This window comes from Dipodomys merriami, unplaced genomic scaffold, assembly GCF_024711535.1.
Source record: "Dipodomys merriami isolate MVZ:Mamm:240054 unplaced genomic scaffold, mDipMer1.0.p SCAF_19, whole genome shotgun sequence".
In the NCBI taxonomy this organism is placed as follows: domain Eukaryota; kingdom Metazoa; phylum Chordata; class Mammalia; order Rodentia; family Heteromyidae; genus Dipodomys; species Dipodomys merriami.
In genome coordinates this window covers 20,302,958-20,319,841 of record NW_027203270.1, presented here as the reverse complement: position 1 = coordinate 20,319,841, position 16,884 = coordinate 20,302,958, and the positions used below count along the sequence as shown (strand labels likewise).

General features: G+C 43.2%; 1 protein-coding gene across 1 annotated transcript in view; it reads right to left on the bottom strand.

Annotated features, from left to right (window-relative positions):
• Window positions 1-4,556: 4,556 nt before the first annotated feature.
• The window catches only part of LOC138830844 (large ribosomal subunit protein uL29-like), a 79,516-nt gene continuing 67,188 nt past the window's right edge, over window positions 4,557-16,884 (bottom strand). The window contains exon 3 of the mRNA XM_070027657.1: window positions 4,557-10,272. Coding sequence (XP_069883758.1) covers window positions 10,221-10,272 — 52 coding nt within the window. The 3' untranslated portion in view covers window positions 4,557-10,220. The remainder of the gene's footprint in view (window positions 10,273-16,884) is intronic.

Below are 16,884 nucleotides of genomic sequence, written 5' to 3'. Positions count from 1 at the left end.
TCCTCAGATCTCAGCCTCCTGAGTAGCTAGGATTACAGGCATGAGCCACCAGCGCCCAGCTACTTCTAGTTCAAGCTTTTTTGTATTATTTTTGGCAGTCATGGGCCCTGAATTCTGGGTGGATCTGGGCGCTGTCTCTCAGCTCTTCAGCTCAGGGCTGGAGCTCTACCACTTGAGCCACAGTGCCCCTTCCAGCTTCTTTTGCTTATGTAGTGCTGAGCAATTGAACCCAGGCCTCATGTATGCAAGGCAAGCACTCTACCACTGAACCACCTTCCCAGCTACTTCTAGCTTTTGGATGATTAATTGGAGTCAAAGGTCTCTCAGATTTTTCTGCCTTAGCCTTGCTTTGACCCACAGTCCTCAGATCTTAACCTCTGAGTAGCTAGGCTTACAGGTGGTAAAACACCAGCACCTGGCTTATGGGATTACTTTTATATCAGTCATACAGTATAAGGCCTTCAAATTGACATGGTTCCACATGGTTCCACAGAAAAATACTTTACAACCTCTACTTAACTATTAGTATCTTTCATATGTTCTCCCAAATCCAGGCTAAATAGCTTTCTACTCAGTGTCTAGTTCCTCTATATCTTGTATTTTACTTTTATTGTTTTGTTCATTTTTTTCTTGTGCTTGGAGCTGTTGTAGGAAATAACAGAAAAGAGGAGACTATGGCTTTGGGGTTGGTCAGAGGTAATGATATTATGAAAATACATGAGAAGGCTTTGGGGAAAAGAGAGAATTCTATATCAGAGAAATGGGAAGGAAAGGGTGCACTCCTCCAAGCTGACATACCTCTTCCTGGATGATCTTAAACTGCAAAAAAACATGTATGTCAAGGCATTGACTGATTAGGAACTCCTCATTCCTCTATTACTTTGCTAGGCTTCCCATAACAAAGTAGCACCAATTGGATGGCTCAAATAACAGAAATATATGTTCCACAGTTCAGTGGTTAGAGGTCTGAGACAAGGTGTCATCATACTGAGGATCTTTCATCTTGGTCTGTAGATGTCTATCTTCTCGCTGTGTCTCCACATAGTCTTCTGTGTATGCATTAAAACTTCATCTTCTCATAAGCACATTAACTATTTGGATTAAGATTTACCCTTAGAGACCTCCTTTTAATTTAATGCCCTCTTTAAAGATCCTATCTCCAAATATATATAGGCCTCCAATAGTCACATTTTCAGAAATATAATTTAGTCCCTAAAACTACCAAAATTATACTTCACTAACAGGGGCAAAATTATGGTTTAGTCTGCCAGTTTTATTGTTACTAGGTGGTTTATTGTTACTAGGTTTTCATTTGATTCATATCTAAAGAATATAACTGCTTGGTTATGTACTTTGTTGTTGTTGTTATTGTTGTATGGTTTATGTTAGTGTTAGTGTTAGGGATCAAATGTAGACAAGCAAGATAAGCTACTCTATTAAATGTGATATTTCCTACATTCTCAACATTAAATCAGAAAAGAAAAACCCAGAATTCACTTCACTGTGATTTAACACGTAGACACAACTTGACCAAGTGCAATTTGGATGCTCAACAGCTCTCAGAACTATTAAGTTGAAACATATTAGCATCAGTGGTTTATCTTTAAATTAATCTCAACAGTTACCTTGATTCACTCCTTGTGATTTTTACTGTTGTTCTGTTTTTTTGTTTTGTTTTGTTTTCTGTTTTTTGTTTTTTATGAGACTGGCAAACTTCATTAATGGTCTTATTTGGAATTTGATTTATAATTGTTGTTGGGAATGGTAGGCTTTCTGTCACATAACTCACACCTAGGGAGCAATTATACTATGTTCATTCAGAAAACCTACTAAGTTATAAATCCATGAAGTAGTCCCTCAGAGAAAGATTTTAACCAAATGATTCATTTTCACACCAGAAAATTCCTATAGTTTTCTATCAGTTCCCAAAAGCTAAGTGTAAAAGACTGATTTTTTTTCTGACTCATTTTCTCTTTAAGGATTCAACCCCGAGATTTCCAAAAATCCTAACTAGTCAACAATTCTCCTATGTGAGTAATTAGGAAAAAACACCAAGTACTCAAGGAAACCACCTTTAAGATCAATAGGACTCTTGGGATACTAGACTAAAACTTCAGTAAATACTTTAAAAAAGAGATTCTTAGCCCCTATCTCATAGTTTTGGATTCATTATGTTGGGAAAGGACTGAAAAATGTGATGTTTATACTCTTAGTCTAAAGAATCACAGAGGGTCACTGATCTCATTTTTTTGTCTAAAGAAATTTGAAGGACTCTGATCCCTTGAGTATTTGTTAGTAAGCTTATCACATCCTTACTGTTTGTAAGTATGTATGAATTATTCTGTAATTAATCTCTTCCAGTAATCAATCCTCCAGCTATGTATTACTGTGTCTAGCTCAGCTTTTGTCTAGCAATAAATACTTAGTATTCATGATCAGATTAATTATAAACATAACAGATAGGGAAAAAATCCTTATTGAGAAAAATGGTTCTAAGTCCTCAACAGTTTCTGATTGTCATAAAAAGTTTTTCTGGGCTGGGAAGGTGGCTCAGTGGTAGAGTGCTTGCCTCGCATGCATGAGGCCCTGGGTTTGATTCCTCAGCACCACATAAGCAGAAAAGGCTGGAAGTGGTGCTGTGGCTCCAGGGTTAGAGCACTAGCCTTGAGCTGAAGAGCTGAAGGAGAGCACCTAGGCCCAGAGTTCAGGCCCCATGACCGGGAAAAAAAAAAGAAGGAAGTTTTTTTTAAAGATGCACCGCCTGGGGCTGGTCATGTGGCTTAGTGGCAGAGTGCTTGCCTAGCATGTATGCAGCCCTGGGTTCAATTCCTCTGTGCCACATAAACAGAAAAAGCTGGACATGGCACTGTGGCTCAAGTGAGTTCAAGTCCTAGGAAAGCAAAAAAAAAAAAAAAAAAGTACACCCTGGCCTAGCACAGATTATTCATGCCCCTAATCCTAGCTAATCAAGAGGCTGGGATCTGAGAATTCCAATTTGAAGCCAGCTAGGGCAGGAAAGTCTGGGAGACTCTTATCTCTAATTAACCACCAGAAAACTAGAAGTGGTACTGTGGTTGAAGTGGTAGAGCACTAGCCTTGAGGAAATGGATCTCAGGGACAGAGTCAGGCGTGGATTGAAGCTCCAGCAAGGGCACATGGGCACACCCACCCATCTCCCCTCCCAAGACACAACCAGAAGGGAAACTATAGCTTTAGTGGAAAAGCAACAGCCTTGAGCAAAGAAACTAAAGGACAGCATCCAAGGCCTAATTTGAAACTGCAGTACTGGCACCCAAAACAAAAAAAATTGTTTTGCCTCATTTTTAGGCTTTGTCCATGGGGCCCAAAGATCCATTCTTCATTAAGCTTACAAATGTTTCTATTAAACAGCCTCCTATGAGATGAGCTATATTCAAGTAATTCTTTCAAAAACAGAAGTGACTATTAAGTGATTCACATAACACAAAAGTAATCCTTTGAATTATCAACCCTTCTAGGTTCTAAGGTGATGACTCATTTTTGTCATCGTTGTTTGTTTCTTTGTTTGTGTTTCCCCAGTCCTGGAGCTTGAACTCAGTGCCTGGGCATAGTCTCCTCTGAGCTTCTTTTGCTCAAGGCTACCCCTCTACCATTTGAGCCACAGTGCCACTTGTGGCTTTTCCTGTTTATGTGCTACTGAGGAATGGAACCCAGGGCTTCATGCAGGATAGGCAAGTACTCTATCACTAAGCCACATTCCCAGCACATGATGACTAGTTTTATACTGGCTTTTTGTGGCCTTTCTGACAACTGGGCTCTCAAACTCCAAACATGGTTGGAAGGAAACTAAGAAAACTCTCCATGAAATCATCCCTTTCCTTCTCCTACCATGAAACGCATTGCAAGCTATTTATATCATACTACCAGGTATATCATCATTATTCACGATAAAATTGGCTGTGCCTAGATTGGAGCACACAAAGATGAGTAAGGCAGGGATCTACCCTCTAAGAACTGATGGGTTTTGTTGCATTGTATGTTGCTCCCCCATGGTATAAAACCTGCTTTCACAGTATTTGATGTTGGTATAATTTGTGTAGGGGAAGGGAAAAAACAAATTGTTTAAATACGGATACAGGTGGACCCATGGAAAAAGTGACATATAGGAGATGTAAAGTCAAAAAATGAACTTTACAACTCTGGCAGGAGGGAGGGAGGGGGAAAGGGGAAGCAATGGGAAGGGGAAACAAAGGAGGAGGCAACAATGATTGATAAGAAATGTACTCATTACCTTGCCCATGTAATTGTAACCCCTCTGGACGGTATTTTCACAACAAAAAAAAGAACTCATGGGCTTAAAAGGTCAAACAACAGTGCAGCAGAAGTGCAGAAAAGGTGTACTGCCAGCTGAATATACACTTTGGGTTCAAATGATAGGGCACCAGCTTCTGAGTGAAAAAGCATAGCAACAGTACGAGGCCATAAGTTTCAAACCTAGTACAGCACTATAGACTATACATACAATAGATTTGCAATGACCATCTTACATATTGTATATAAATATGTTATATTTGTAATAGAACTTTACAGTATATAGTATATACAGAGCTTACAGCCTTGAGCTCAATATGGTGAGAATAAAAAATATTACCTATTGCGGCGTGCGCCTTCTCGACCAGCGAGGAAGAACGAACACCACACCAGGAGTCTTCTCAGATCACGCTTTATTGGAGAGCCTTTTAGTTGATGGGAGAGCTTGAGCACGAGAGAGCGTGCACCCAAAACATGGCCGCTTATATAGGGAATAGGAACACGGGTCTTTCTATCATTGGTCATCTGCCTTTCACCGTCACCAGGTGCCACGGGATTGGCTGGGGACTCTACGTGGCTCGCGCATGCGCAAAGCCCAGGACCCACCGTCCCGCCAAGCACTGCCTGAAATGGAGTGGTTACCTCAAAGCTGCAAGGGAGTGGGCGCCATCTTGTAATGGCGTTTACCCTGGCTCCCTACAGTTCCCCCTTTTTTGTTTTTTGGCAACAGGTAAGAGTAGAGGTTGGGCCTCTGTCTAAAACATTAATGAGAGGACCTTGCACTGGCCTTCGCCTGAGGGGCGCCTTCCCCAGTGATGACCAGGCCCGTCCGATGCCTTTTTTGCAGAGGTGGGATCTTGGGCATCAACCCACTTGCAACCCAGCATGCTCTTCTTGAGGAGATGGTTCTCCTCAAGTGCAGTGCACTTGCCTCGCACCCTGTCCCAAATTGCAAGTTGCATACCTGTCCCGGTGCAATGGGATCCCCTAATCCCTCGGGGTGCTAAGGCTATGCAGGATGGTAAGGCTTAATTGCCTCTCAGGGCCGACAGCCAGATCTGGGGTGAGGATCCACTCTCCAAAGCGGCTAATGCTTGCAAGATAACAATCTTGTCCCTTCTGGTTTGGGCTTGAAGGCGACAGACCAACCATAGGCAGACCACGCATCCTCCCAGGCAGCAAGCTAAAAACATTCTGACTCCCACCCACTCTTTGAAAAAGGACACCGCAGAGGCCCAGTCAGTAAATTGTAACAGCCCACAGCATCATTGGTTTAGCTATCACAGGGATTGCTATTAGCACTGTTGCTAACAGCAGGAAGATCAGCTGCATCAGGAGACGAGTGGATGGCATCTTCAAGAGGGGGTTCTGCTGCAGTCTCCACCGGCCTGGTCAGTCTCGTTGGCACCCAGTGAGGTACTTCTTGACTCTGTGGAAAAACACAAACAGCTCCCCTGGATCTCGTTATTACCGGATCCGGTCCATACCATTTATTATTAATAACATCCTTCCACATAACCATGTCTTTAGTATCCATGGGGTCTCTTGTCATATGCCGATCTGCGGCAGACTGATCGTTGTCATTTAGAATTAAAAAATTAAGGGTAAAGAGCGCAAGAGAAAGTCTTTCCCTGGGGGACGCTGACTCAGCAATTCCCCCTTTTTGTTTTTGAAGCATTTCTTTTATGCTTCTATTAGCTCTTTCCACTATACCTTGTCCTTGAGGATTGTAGGGCAGTCCAGTGGTGTGGGCAACCTGCATTTGTGCGCAAAAGGCGCGAAAACCATGGGAAGTATAAGCAGGGCCATTATCCGTCTTGAGTCTAAGGGGCTTTCCCCAAGCTGCCCAAGCATCTAAGCAGTGTATTTTGACGTGAGACACCTTTTCTCCTGCCAAAGGTGTGGCATGAATGACACCGGAAAAGGTGTCCACAGACACATGTAAATATTTCAACTTACCAAATTCTGTCAGATGAGTAACATCCATTTGCCATAGGGCGTTTGGTCTCAACCCCCTGGGGTTTACCCCCACATGGGGAGGATGAAGAAAGGTAACACAAAATTTACAGGCTTTAACAATATCTCTTGCCACATGCCTGGACAAATTATATCTTTTCCTAAGGGTATTAGCAGGTACATGATACAATCTATGAAAGTCTTTTGCCAATTCTACAGGATCAGCAGCGACCAGAGCCACAGCCCGAGTTGCCTGGTCCACCAAATCATTACACCTTGCCATCGGGCCCGGCAACATAGAGTGGGCGCGAATATGTCCAATATAAAAAGAGTGTTTTCTGTTTAAGATAAGGGACTGAATCTGTAACAAAACATTAGAAACTGTACTGGCCTGCTTAATTGAAGCAGCAACTTCAAGAGAAGCAACGGCATTTACAACATATAATGAATCAGAAAATAAATTAAAAGGTTGATCAAATCTTTTAAAAACTTCAAGCACAATTAAACATTCAACAGCCTGTGGGGCATTCGGCCGAAAATTAAAGACTACCGGCTGTTTGTGTCCTTGAACAAAAAAGGCACCTTGTCCAGATTTTGATCCATCCGTAAAGATGGTCAGAGCATCAACCAAGGGCTCCTTTGAAGTGACAACAGGAAAATACACTAAATTTTTGTTAACTATGGCAAGCAGAGGATGCTTAGGATAATGGTTATCAATTACATTTGGAAATGAGCAAACAAGAATTGCCCACATATCCACTGTGGCTGCTAAAATTTCAACTTGCTCACGGGTGTATGGAATAATTAATTTATCTGGAATTTTTGCAAAGTGCATTAAACAATACTTTATACCCAAAATTGCCTTTTTGTTTCTCTCTCAGACCAAAATTGCCTGTTTAGCCACTAATTCAGGAAAATATTGAACAGTTTTTGCTCCCACAGAATCATAGCATTAATAGTTAGCCTTCGAAGCAAGGCAGTGGTATAATTAGCCGTCACTCCATAAGTCCTGACTGCCTCAACTAAATCCTTAAGCTGGAAGTAGGAAACCGGCTCAAAATTTCTTTCATTAGTAATTGGATTTTCAAAAACTGGAAAAGCGGCTGCTAACCGCGACCAGGTGCTTCCTTTTATAAAGTGACTCCGCCCCGCCTCCGGGCACGGAGGGGGGGGCCCGACGGGTGAGGGCCAGCTCCGTTTCCTCTTCCTGGCTGCTGCGGTACTCCCACCCCTAGGGGGCGCCACCCCCCATATCTGTCTGCCTCATACTCCGCCGCAGCCTCTTCTAAGTCTTCACTATCAGCTGGATCGAGCTGCTCTCCCTCCTCCTCTAACATTTCTTCCTCTGAGTCACTCACAAGATCACTGCATTCTTGGTCCCGCCCTTCCACATGTAGGGCTGAGAACCGGTTTGCTTTTAAAGAAGGGCATGGGGGTCTCCTTGAGACCCCCTCCTCCCTAAGACCCTTCTCCTTTTGTGAGGGCTGCAGTCCCTCCTGCTTTAATTCTTTAGGATCCTTTTGTCTTTTTTCCCTTTTTCTTTCAGGCCTATTTTCCTCCCCATTACTGGATGCTGACTCTGATAGACTATCCTAATGCCGTGTTAGTACTTTGCATCCTTCCTGGATTAAATCAAACCCTCCCTCCTCGAGGCAAGTGCGCACCATCAAAAAGACAAGCCACAAGGGAAGAAGCAATGCAAGCAACCAATAAATATCTAAATCTATAGTGAACAGCATACCGGGGGATACTTACCGACGTCCCCTCTCCGCGTGTTGAGTTCTGGCTCCGGTTCGGCCTCTCCCGCGGGTCCCGGGTTTCGGCACCACTTTGCGGCGCGCGCCTTCTCGACCAGCGAGGAAGAACGAACACCACACCAGGAGTCTTCTCACATCACGCTTTATTGGAGAGCCCTTTTAGTTGATGGGAGAGCTTGAGCGCGAGAGAGCGTGCACCCAAAACATGGCCGCTTATATAGGGAATAGGAACAGGGGTCTTTCTATCATTGGTCATCTGCCTTTCACCGTCACCAGGTGCCACGGGATTGGCTGGGGACTCTACGTGGCTCGCGCAAGCGCAAAGCCCAGGACCCACCGTCCCGCCAAGCACTGCCTGAAATGGAGTGGTTACCTCAAAGCTGCAAGGGAGTGGGCGCCATCTTGTAATGGCGTTTACCCTGGCTCCCTACAACCTATTCATTGTTCTGCTCTCTTAAAAGATTATCCAAAAATCCATCAGTATCTATAACTACATGTGCCATTGATGATGATCACGATGAATAGGTGTAACTCTTTTAGGTGTGCTCAGATTTTGATTGAGGAAGTTAAAACCCAAGGGTTTATCATTTAGAAATACTTATGTGTTCAATAGTATATGTTCTCAAGTCTACTATTTAATCATCCTTATTAGATATCTAAAAGATTCTGAGTATAATATTTTCCTCTTTCTTTATCTAGAGATTTTCCTGCAATAAAATATAGTCAATTGAAAGACGTATATTTAACTCATTGCCTTTTCTGAAGTTCATGGAAGTTGCAAATAGAGTTTCAATATCTCGGCTGGGAATGTGGCTCAGTTCCAGAGTGCTTGCCTAGCATGCATGAAGCCCCAGGTTCAATTTGTCAGTACCACTTAAACAGAAAAAGCAGAAGTAGTGCAGTGGCTCATGTGGTAGAGTGTTAGCTGTGAGCAAAAAGAAGCTCAGGCACACTGGTCAGGCCCTGAGATCAATCCCCAAGACACTCCAAAACAAAAAACAAAAAACAACAACAAAAAGAAAACTTCTTTATCTCACATATATCACCTCATTTTGAAATAGAATCAAATTGTGCTAGTGAAAAGTTACTAATATATATGAAATTATTTTATACTAACAAAGATGAGTAAGTATCATAAGTCAGACAGACTCATTACAAAGCAGTTGTTCTCAGCCAATGGCCTGTAGGATTACAAGCATGGGAAACCAGCTTCTGCCCACATAAGCTTTCATATGTGCATTCCAGCTTCGAAAAAAAATCACAGCAGCCTGTTTTACAATACATATGTTTAACACACACACAGACAGACACACAGACACAAGACACAGGCACAAATACACACACACACACAAATACACACACTTGAGAAAGAGCAGAGAGCCTAGAATTCAAAGGCAGATTGGACTTTCCCAGCTCTTATCTCAAACACCAAGGGGGATGACAAAGCTTAGGAGCAGAGCCTTGTACACACAAGAATCGGATTTCAGTCCCTAGTGTGTGCGTGCATATGTGCATGTGCACACAGACACACAATTTATAGAAGTATAGACAACAAAATATAAAGGCTGCAATTCTTCCCCAGTGCTTGCAAATAGGCCTCCATGTTCTGCAGTAAGGAGCCTCATAAATTCCCCTTCAGGAGGGGACTTTTCATCATGGAGAGAGCTGAGTTCTAGGGAGAAATCTCTTTCAGAATTCTATGCTCTTTCAAAGCCTTCTGTAGACAGCACTCCTGCAAAACACCAGATTGCAGCAAATGCTGTGGTAGGAAGTATTCCTTCACAAAACGTTCCTGTGTCAGAAGGAAGGCTCCCTAAAAACACAATTCAGGAAAATCTTGCTGCTCCAGGATCCACGATTGCAGCAAATGCTGTGGTAGGAAGTATTCCTTCACAAAACGTTCTTGTGTCCCTAAAAACACAATCCAGGAAAATCTTGCTGCTCCAGGATCCACGATTGCAGCAAATGCTGTGGTAGGAAGTATTCCTTCACAAAACGTTCCTGTGTCCCTAAAAACACAATCCAGGAAAATCTTGCTGCTCCAGGATCCACGATTGCAGCAAATGCTGTGGTAGGAAGTATTCCTTCACAAAACGTTCCTGTGTCCCTAAAAACACAATCCAGGAAAATCTTGCTGCTCCAGGATCCACGATTGCAGCAAATGCTGTGGTAGGAAGTATTCCTTACAAAACGTTCCTGTGTCCCTAAAAACACAATTCAGGAAAATCTTGCTGCTCCAGGATCCACTGTGACTGCATTCAAGGTAATGCTGCCAATACAAAGCAAGGAGGCACAATGGGACTACCTCAGAAGGGCCCTGATTCACCTGTGAAGCCCTTCCAATCACCCATTCCCAAGTTCCATCCTTTGCCGATCAATTTGACATGCAGTTAAATCAGCAGCTGAGGCCCTCCTGTCTCATGTTATCCAGACCTTGAAAATTGACTGCTCTGAGACTGATGTGCAAATATCTGTTCCAAATGCATTTCCAAAACGGGCCTGCTGATGAAGCTTCTCAGTGAACAGCAGCCAAGAAATCAAGGTGTCAAGAGCTGAGTGGGATACGGACCAATGGAAAACAGATAACTACGTCAAGGAGAGCACTGAAGTTCAAGATGAACAGAAGGAACCAAATGAGGCGAGGACAGCTGTAGAACTGCAAGCCCTGATTTCCCCATCCTTTAGATACTCCTTCAAGGAGGAAAACCCAGGCTTTAGGCCATTCCAAAGTCATGTGACTAGGACTGTGTTCCCTACTCTTCTCCTTTATAGAGTGGAGTGGAACCAAAACACAGAATAAGTATAGAAAAATTGCAAAATAGTGAGACAAAATACATTACTTTTTCCATTTGGTGTTTTTTTTTTCTACCGAACACAAGAAGTTCCAGGATATGGCTATAACAACAAAATCATCTTGGCAATATCTGTGACTGTAGTAGTAATGATTTTGATTTCCATTTTCTGTCTCATTGAGGGTAACACCCACCATTCATGCACGTTTGCAGATTATATCTTGTTTCTGTAGCCAAAGGTGTTTTCCCACTCTACAGGTGGGAATTTTTTGACAGTGCATAGTGTTTTCCCTATGGAACCGTATTTATGATTTTTAGGCCTGTGGTAACAAGGTATGACTGCTCCTACATTAAGAAGAGAGGTCTCAGAACATCAGGTACTGGTTTGCAGAACAGCAGATCGCCAGGAACAGAGAAACCTACCAGCCGGGAGTCTCCACGAGGATCCCACCCCCACCCCTCACTCTCCACCGGAGCAGAGAGGCTCCATCCCGCCAAAGCCGCTCAGCATCAGTAGAGTGACAAAAGGACCTTTCCGCAGACCACCCGGCCCGCCTGATCGCGATCACAACGATCCAGCACTCTCCACCCAAGCAGAGAGGTTCCATCCCGCCAAAGCCGTTCGGCGCCAGCAGCGCGACAAAGGGTCCTGTCTGCAGACCACCTGCCCACCCGATCACGATCGCAACGACCCGGCGGGGTCACTTGGGCCCCAGAGGTACGGAGAAGAAGCTGCCTGAGCGTGGACACTCTTGACCCGACAGCTTCGACAGAGGCAGAGACAGAAAAGAATCACACAGAGCCACCACCGCCCAACCCAGCCCGGATTGCAACAACAACTGACGACCTACACCACACAGAAACAACCAGCTCCAGGGTGAGTACCCCACAGGGGAAGTGTATCCCTCAAGGGAGACCAGAGCTGGAGGGAATCCCCAGACCCTGACCTAGACTCCCTACCCCAGCACCCGGACCACAGGACCCACTAAAACTGGGAACTGTTTGAGAGCTCCACCAGCCCGTGGAGCACACTCAGCTGGCCAGGCTAGAGCAAGAGCGCCCCTGGAAGGGAGCTTAAATGCCCAAGCCAGGAACAGCGCCCCTGGGTCAAGACTACCAACAGTAGAAGAAATTTGAACTGTGTCCCCCAGGCTGTATAACCTAGGTGGTATACACATCAGCACAGGCCTAACGAGTGCGCTCCAGGCTGCATAACCTAGGTGGTATACACATCAGCACAGGCCTAACAAGCGCGCTCCAGGCTGGGGCCGGAACCAGACCCGGGGATCCGGCGCCTGAACAACACAACCAACTCCTCCCAATTGAAGTAAAAAGCTGAGCATACGCCTCTCAACAGAGGGGAGAAAACCAGGAAACAACACTCCCCCGGGAAGCACGCCTGTGACAACAAAAGACGTGGAGGCCCAGGACAAGAGAAGCCCAAACACCACCAAAACTCCACCCATATACCCTAGACTGGGAATTGGGCAACACAGGCTGCCAGCACCTGATAGTAAGCAGGAGCTCAGACTGTTAAGGCGGCTCAGCAATAGAGTGATAGTCTTGGATGTATGAGGCCTTGGATCTGATTCCTCAGCATCACAAAAGCAAAAAGGGTCAGAAGTGGTGCTGTGGCTCAAATGGTAGGGTGCCAGCCTTGAGCTGAAAAGCTGAGGGACAGCACCCAAACCTTGAGTTCAAGCCCACAACCAGCCCAAAACAAATAAACAAAAACACATCAGGAGCCCATAGCAGACTCCAGCATTTGGGAGAGTGCATCCAGAGCATCTGTTCTTCACAAGAGCACCCGTAGGAGCAAACACAAGCAGTCTAGGCTGCTCAACCCTTCCAAAGGCGGGAACTGCCAGCAATCTACAGCAGAGAGCTGAGAATCCTAAGTAAGTCAGAATAGCAGCTGGAAATAGGCTCCCAACAGAACCCAGATCAGGCACAGACTCTCTCTACCAATACAGAACCAGCAACCAAGCAAAGACAGACACAGCAAAACAAAATTGAAGAGCAGTCTCCTGAACCTCCATGCGAAAATCACAGAGAAAAATCACAAGGTTTACTACCACCCAGGACAGCAAGCTCACCTCAAAAGCCAGCAGCCACACAGGGGAGAGCCCCAGTGGGAGCAAAGCAGGAATGGAAGACAAAGGCTACTTCCGAGGGTTGCTAGAGGCAATGACTCAAGAAATAAAGCGAGAAATTGATCAGAGATTGAAAGAGCACAAGGATGAACTATCCAAAGAGATACAGGGTATCAAACAAGAGATGCATGCAAAAATAGAAGCTGCACAAACCTCAGTAAGAAGTGAGATAAACGCCAAATTAGAGGTAATGCATACCTCATTGAGAGGTGAGATCAGTACTCTGAGAACCAACATTGAATCCATAAAGGGATCCATTTCCTCCATGCAAACCACAATAGAAGCCACTGTCAACAGAGTGAATGAAATGGAAGGTAGAGTGTCAGATACAGAAGACAGAATACACCAACTGGACCAAAAAGTGACAGATATGGAAAAATCACTCAAATTAAACCAAAGGGAAATTCAAGAGCAAGCAGATAATGCTAAAAAATTTAACCTTCGCATAATCGGAGTGGACGAAGGTGAGGAATTCCAGAGAAAGGGAATGCAACACCTATTTAACAATATAATCAATGAAAATTTTCCCCACCTCAAAAACGACCATCTTAACTACATCACAAAAGCTTATCGAACACCCAACAAGCAAGACCCCAGGAGAAACACTTCTAGACACATTATAGTAAAAATGATAGATCTGAATAATAAGGAAACAATCCTGCATGCAGCAAAAATGAAGAAGGAGCTATACTACAATGGGAAAAAAATAAGAATTACTGCAGATCTCTCCACACAAACAATGAATGCGAGAAAAGCCTGGGAAAGCACCATACGAGCCCTGAGAGCCAATAACTGCCAACCCAGACTGATCTACCCGGCAAAGCTAGCATTCACATTCAATGGAGAACTGAAAACTTTTAATAGCAAAGAAAAACTAAATGAATACATAAACATTAAGCCAGCATTACAAAGAATTCTAAGAGGGGGGACACAACCTGAAGAAAGCAGCCAGGAACTGGGGCCTGCCCCAAACAGGCGTTACTCAAAGTCTAACTGAGCAAGCATGGGAGGAAAGGAAAAAAGAAAAACTTAGGAAAACGGAATGGCAGGGACAACAATGCATCTCTCTATACTTTCTCTTAATATAAATGGGTTGAATTCGCCAATTAAAAGAAAACGAACTGAGGACTGGATAAGAAAACAAGACCCATCCATCTGTTGCCTTCAGGAGACCCACCTCGCAGCCAAACATACAAACAAACTCAGAGTGAAGGGGTGAAAAAGGATCTACCAATCAAACGCCCCCAGTAAGAAAGCAGGTGTAGCTATCCTGATATCTGACAAAATAAACTTTTCATTAAAATCAGTACAGAAAGACAAGGACGGACACTACATATTAATAAAGGGAACAATCCAAGAGGAGGATATAACCATCATCAACTTATATGCCCCAAATATTGGTGCACCCAGATATGTCAAACAAATGCTCTCAAACTTACAGAATAAAATAGATCCCAATACGATAATACTAGGAGACTTTAACACACCACTCTCACCAAAGGACAGGTCTACCAACCAGAGGATTGGCAAAGAAGCTACCAATTAAGAGAGGCCATACTTCAAGCGGAATTAACTGACATCTACCGAGTATTTCACCCTAAAACAACACAGTACACATTCTTCTCAGCAGCTCACGGAACTTTCTCCAAAATAGACCATATCATAGTTCATGCAAGGAACTTAAGCAAATACAAAGGGATCGACATAATCCCCTGTATCCTATCTGACCACAGTGGAATCAAGCTAGCTCTCAATAACAAAGCATACCACAGAAATTTCTCCAATACATGGAAATTGAACAGCACACTCCTTAACAATGCCTGGATAACAGAAGAGATCAGAGAAGAAATAAAGCATTTCCTACAACTCAATGAAAATGCAAACACCTCACAAAGAAACTTGTGGGACACAGCAAAAGCAGTCCTGAGGGGCAAATTTATTGCCCTCAGTGCCCACATCAAGAGAATGGAGACAGACCAAGTAAATAATCTCATGTTGCAATTAAAACAGCTAGAAAAACAGGAAAAAATGGAACCTAAAGCTACTAGAAGAAGCCAGATAACCAAATTAAAAGCAGAGATTAACCAATTAGAAAATCAGAAAACCATAACCAAAATAAACCAAACAAAAAGCTGGTTCTTTGAAAAAATAAACAAAATTGATGGCCCATTGGCTAGATTAATTAAAAAAAGAAGAGAGGAAACCCATATTAATAGGATTAGGGATGCCACGGGAAACATCACCACACGTACCCAAGATATCCAAACAATTCTAACAGACTACTTTCAAAAGCTATACTCTCTAAAGGAAGAAAATCGGGCAGAAATGGATGCATTTTTAGAGAAATACAAGTTGCCCAAACTGAGCAAAGAAGAAGTTAACCAATTAAATAAGCCAATATCCTATAATGAGATACAGGAAGCTATCAAAAGTCTTCCAACAAAAAAAAGCACAGGACCACATGGATTCACAGCAGAATTCTATAAGACCTTTAAACAAGAACTAATACCCATACTCCTCAAGCTCTTCAGAGAAACAGAGAAGGAAGGAGCTATCCCAAACTCATTCTACGAAGCCAATATCACACTCATCCCCAAACCAGGCAAAGACCCAACCAAAAAGGAGAATTACAGGCCAATCTCCTTGATGAACACAGATGCAAAGATCCTTAACAAGATTCTAGCTAACAGAATCCAGAAACACATAAAAAAAATAATTCACTATGACCAGGTAGGCTTCATCCCAGAGACACAGGGATGGTTTAACATACGTAAGTCAATAAATGTAATCCAACATATCAACAGAGCCAAGGTCAAGAATCACATGATTATCGCCACAGATGCAGAAAAGGCCTTTGACAAAATTCAACATTCATTCATGCTAAAAGCTCTGGAGAAAATAGGAATAGAAGGAACATTTCTAAAAACAATAAAAGCCATTTATGACAGACCAATAGCCAATATTATACTTAATGGGGAAAAGCTACAACCAATTCTCCTAAAATCAGGAACAAGGCAAGGATGCCCACTGTCTCCACTCCTCTTCAATATAGTCCTAGAACCCTTAGCCAGGGCAATAAGGCAAGAAAAAGACATTAAAGGGATCCGCATAGGGAAAGAAGAAGTTAAACTATCCCTTTCTGCAGACGACATGATACTATACCTCCACGATCCCAAAAACTCCATCCCCAAACTCTTAGAAATCATAAATCACTTAGGCAAAATAGCAGGATACAAAATAAACCCACAAAAATCAGTTGCCTTCCTATACACTGATAATGTACAGGAAGAGAGGGAAATAAAGTGAGCAACCCCATTCAAAATAACCTCCCGAAAAATAAAATATTTAGGAATTAACCTAACCAAAGATGTAAAAGAACTATTTAATGAGAACTATAAAAAGTTAAAGAAAGAAATTGCAGAAGACACTAGGAAATGGAAAGACCTCCCATGCTCCTGGATAGGCCGACTTAATATAGTAAAGATGGTAATACTTCCAAAACTAATATACAAATTCAACGCAATTCCTATTAAAATCCCAATGACGTACATCACTGAAATACAGAAAACAGTCCAAAAATTCATATGGAACAACAAAAGACCTAGAATAGCCAAAACAATTCTAGGGGATAAAGACAATATGGGAGGGCTATCCATGCCGAACTTCAAACTCTACTACAGAGCTATAATAACAAAGACAGCATGGTACTGGCACAAAAACAGACCCGAAGACCAATGGAACAGAATAGAAGATCCAGAAATAAATCCACAGGCCTACAGCCAGCTGATATTCGACAAAGGAGCCAAAGACATACAATGGAAGAAACACAGCCTCTTCAACCGCTGGTGCTGGGAAAACTGGGCAGCCACATGCAGAAAACTAAAAGTGGACCCCAGCCTATCACCATGCACCAACATCAACTCAAAATGGATTAAA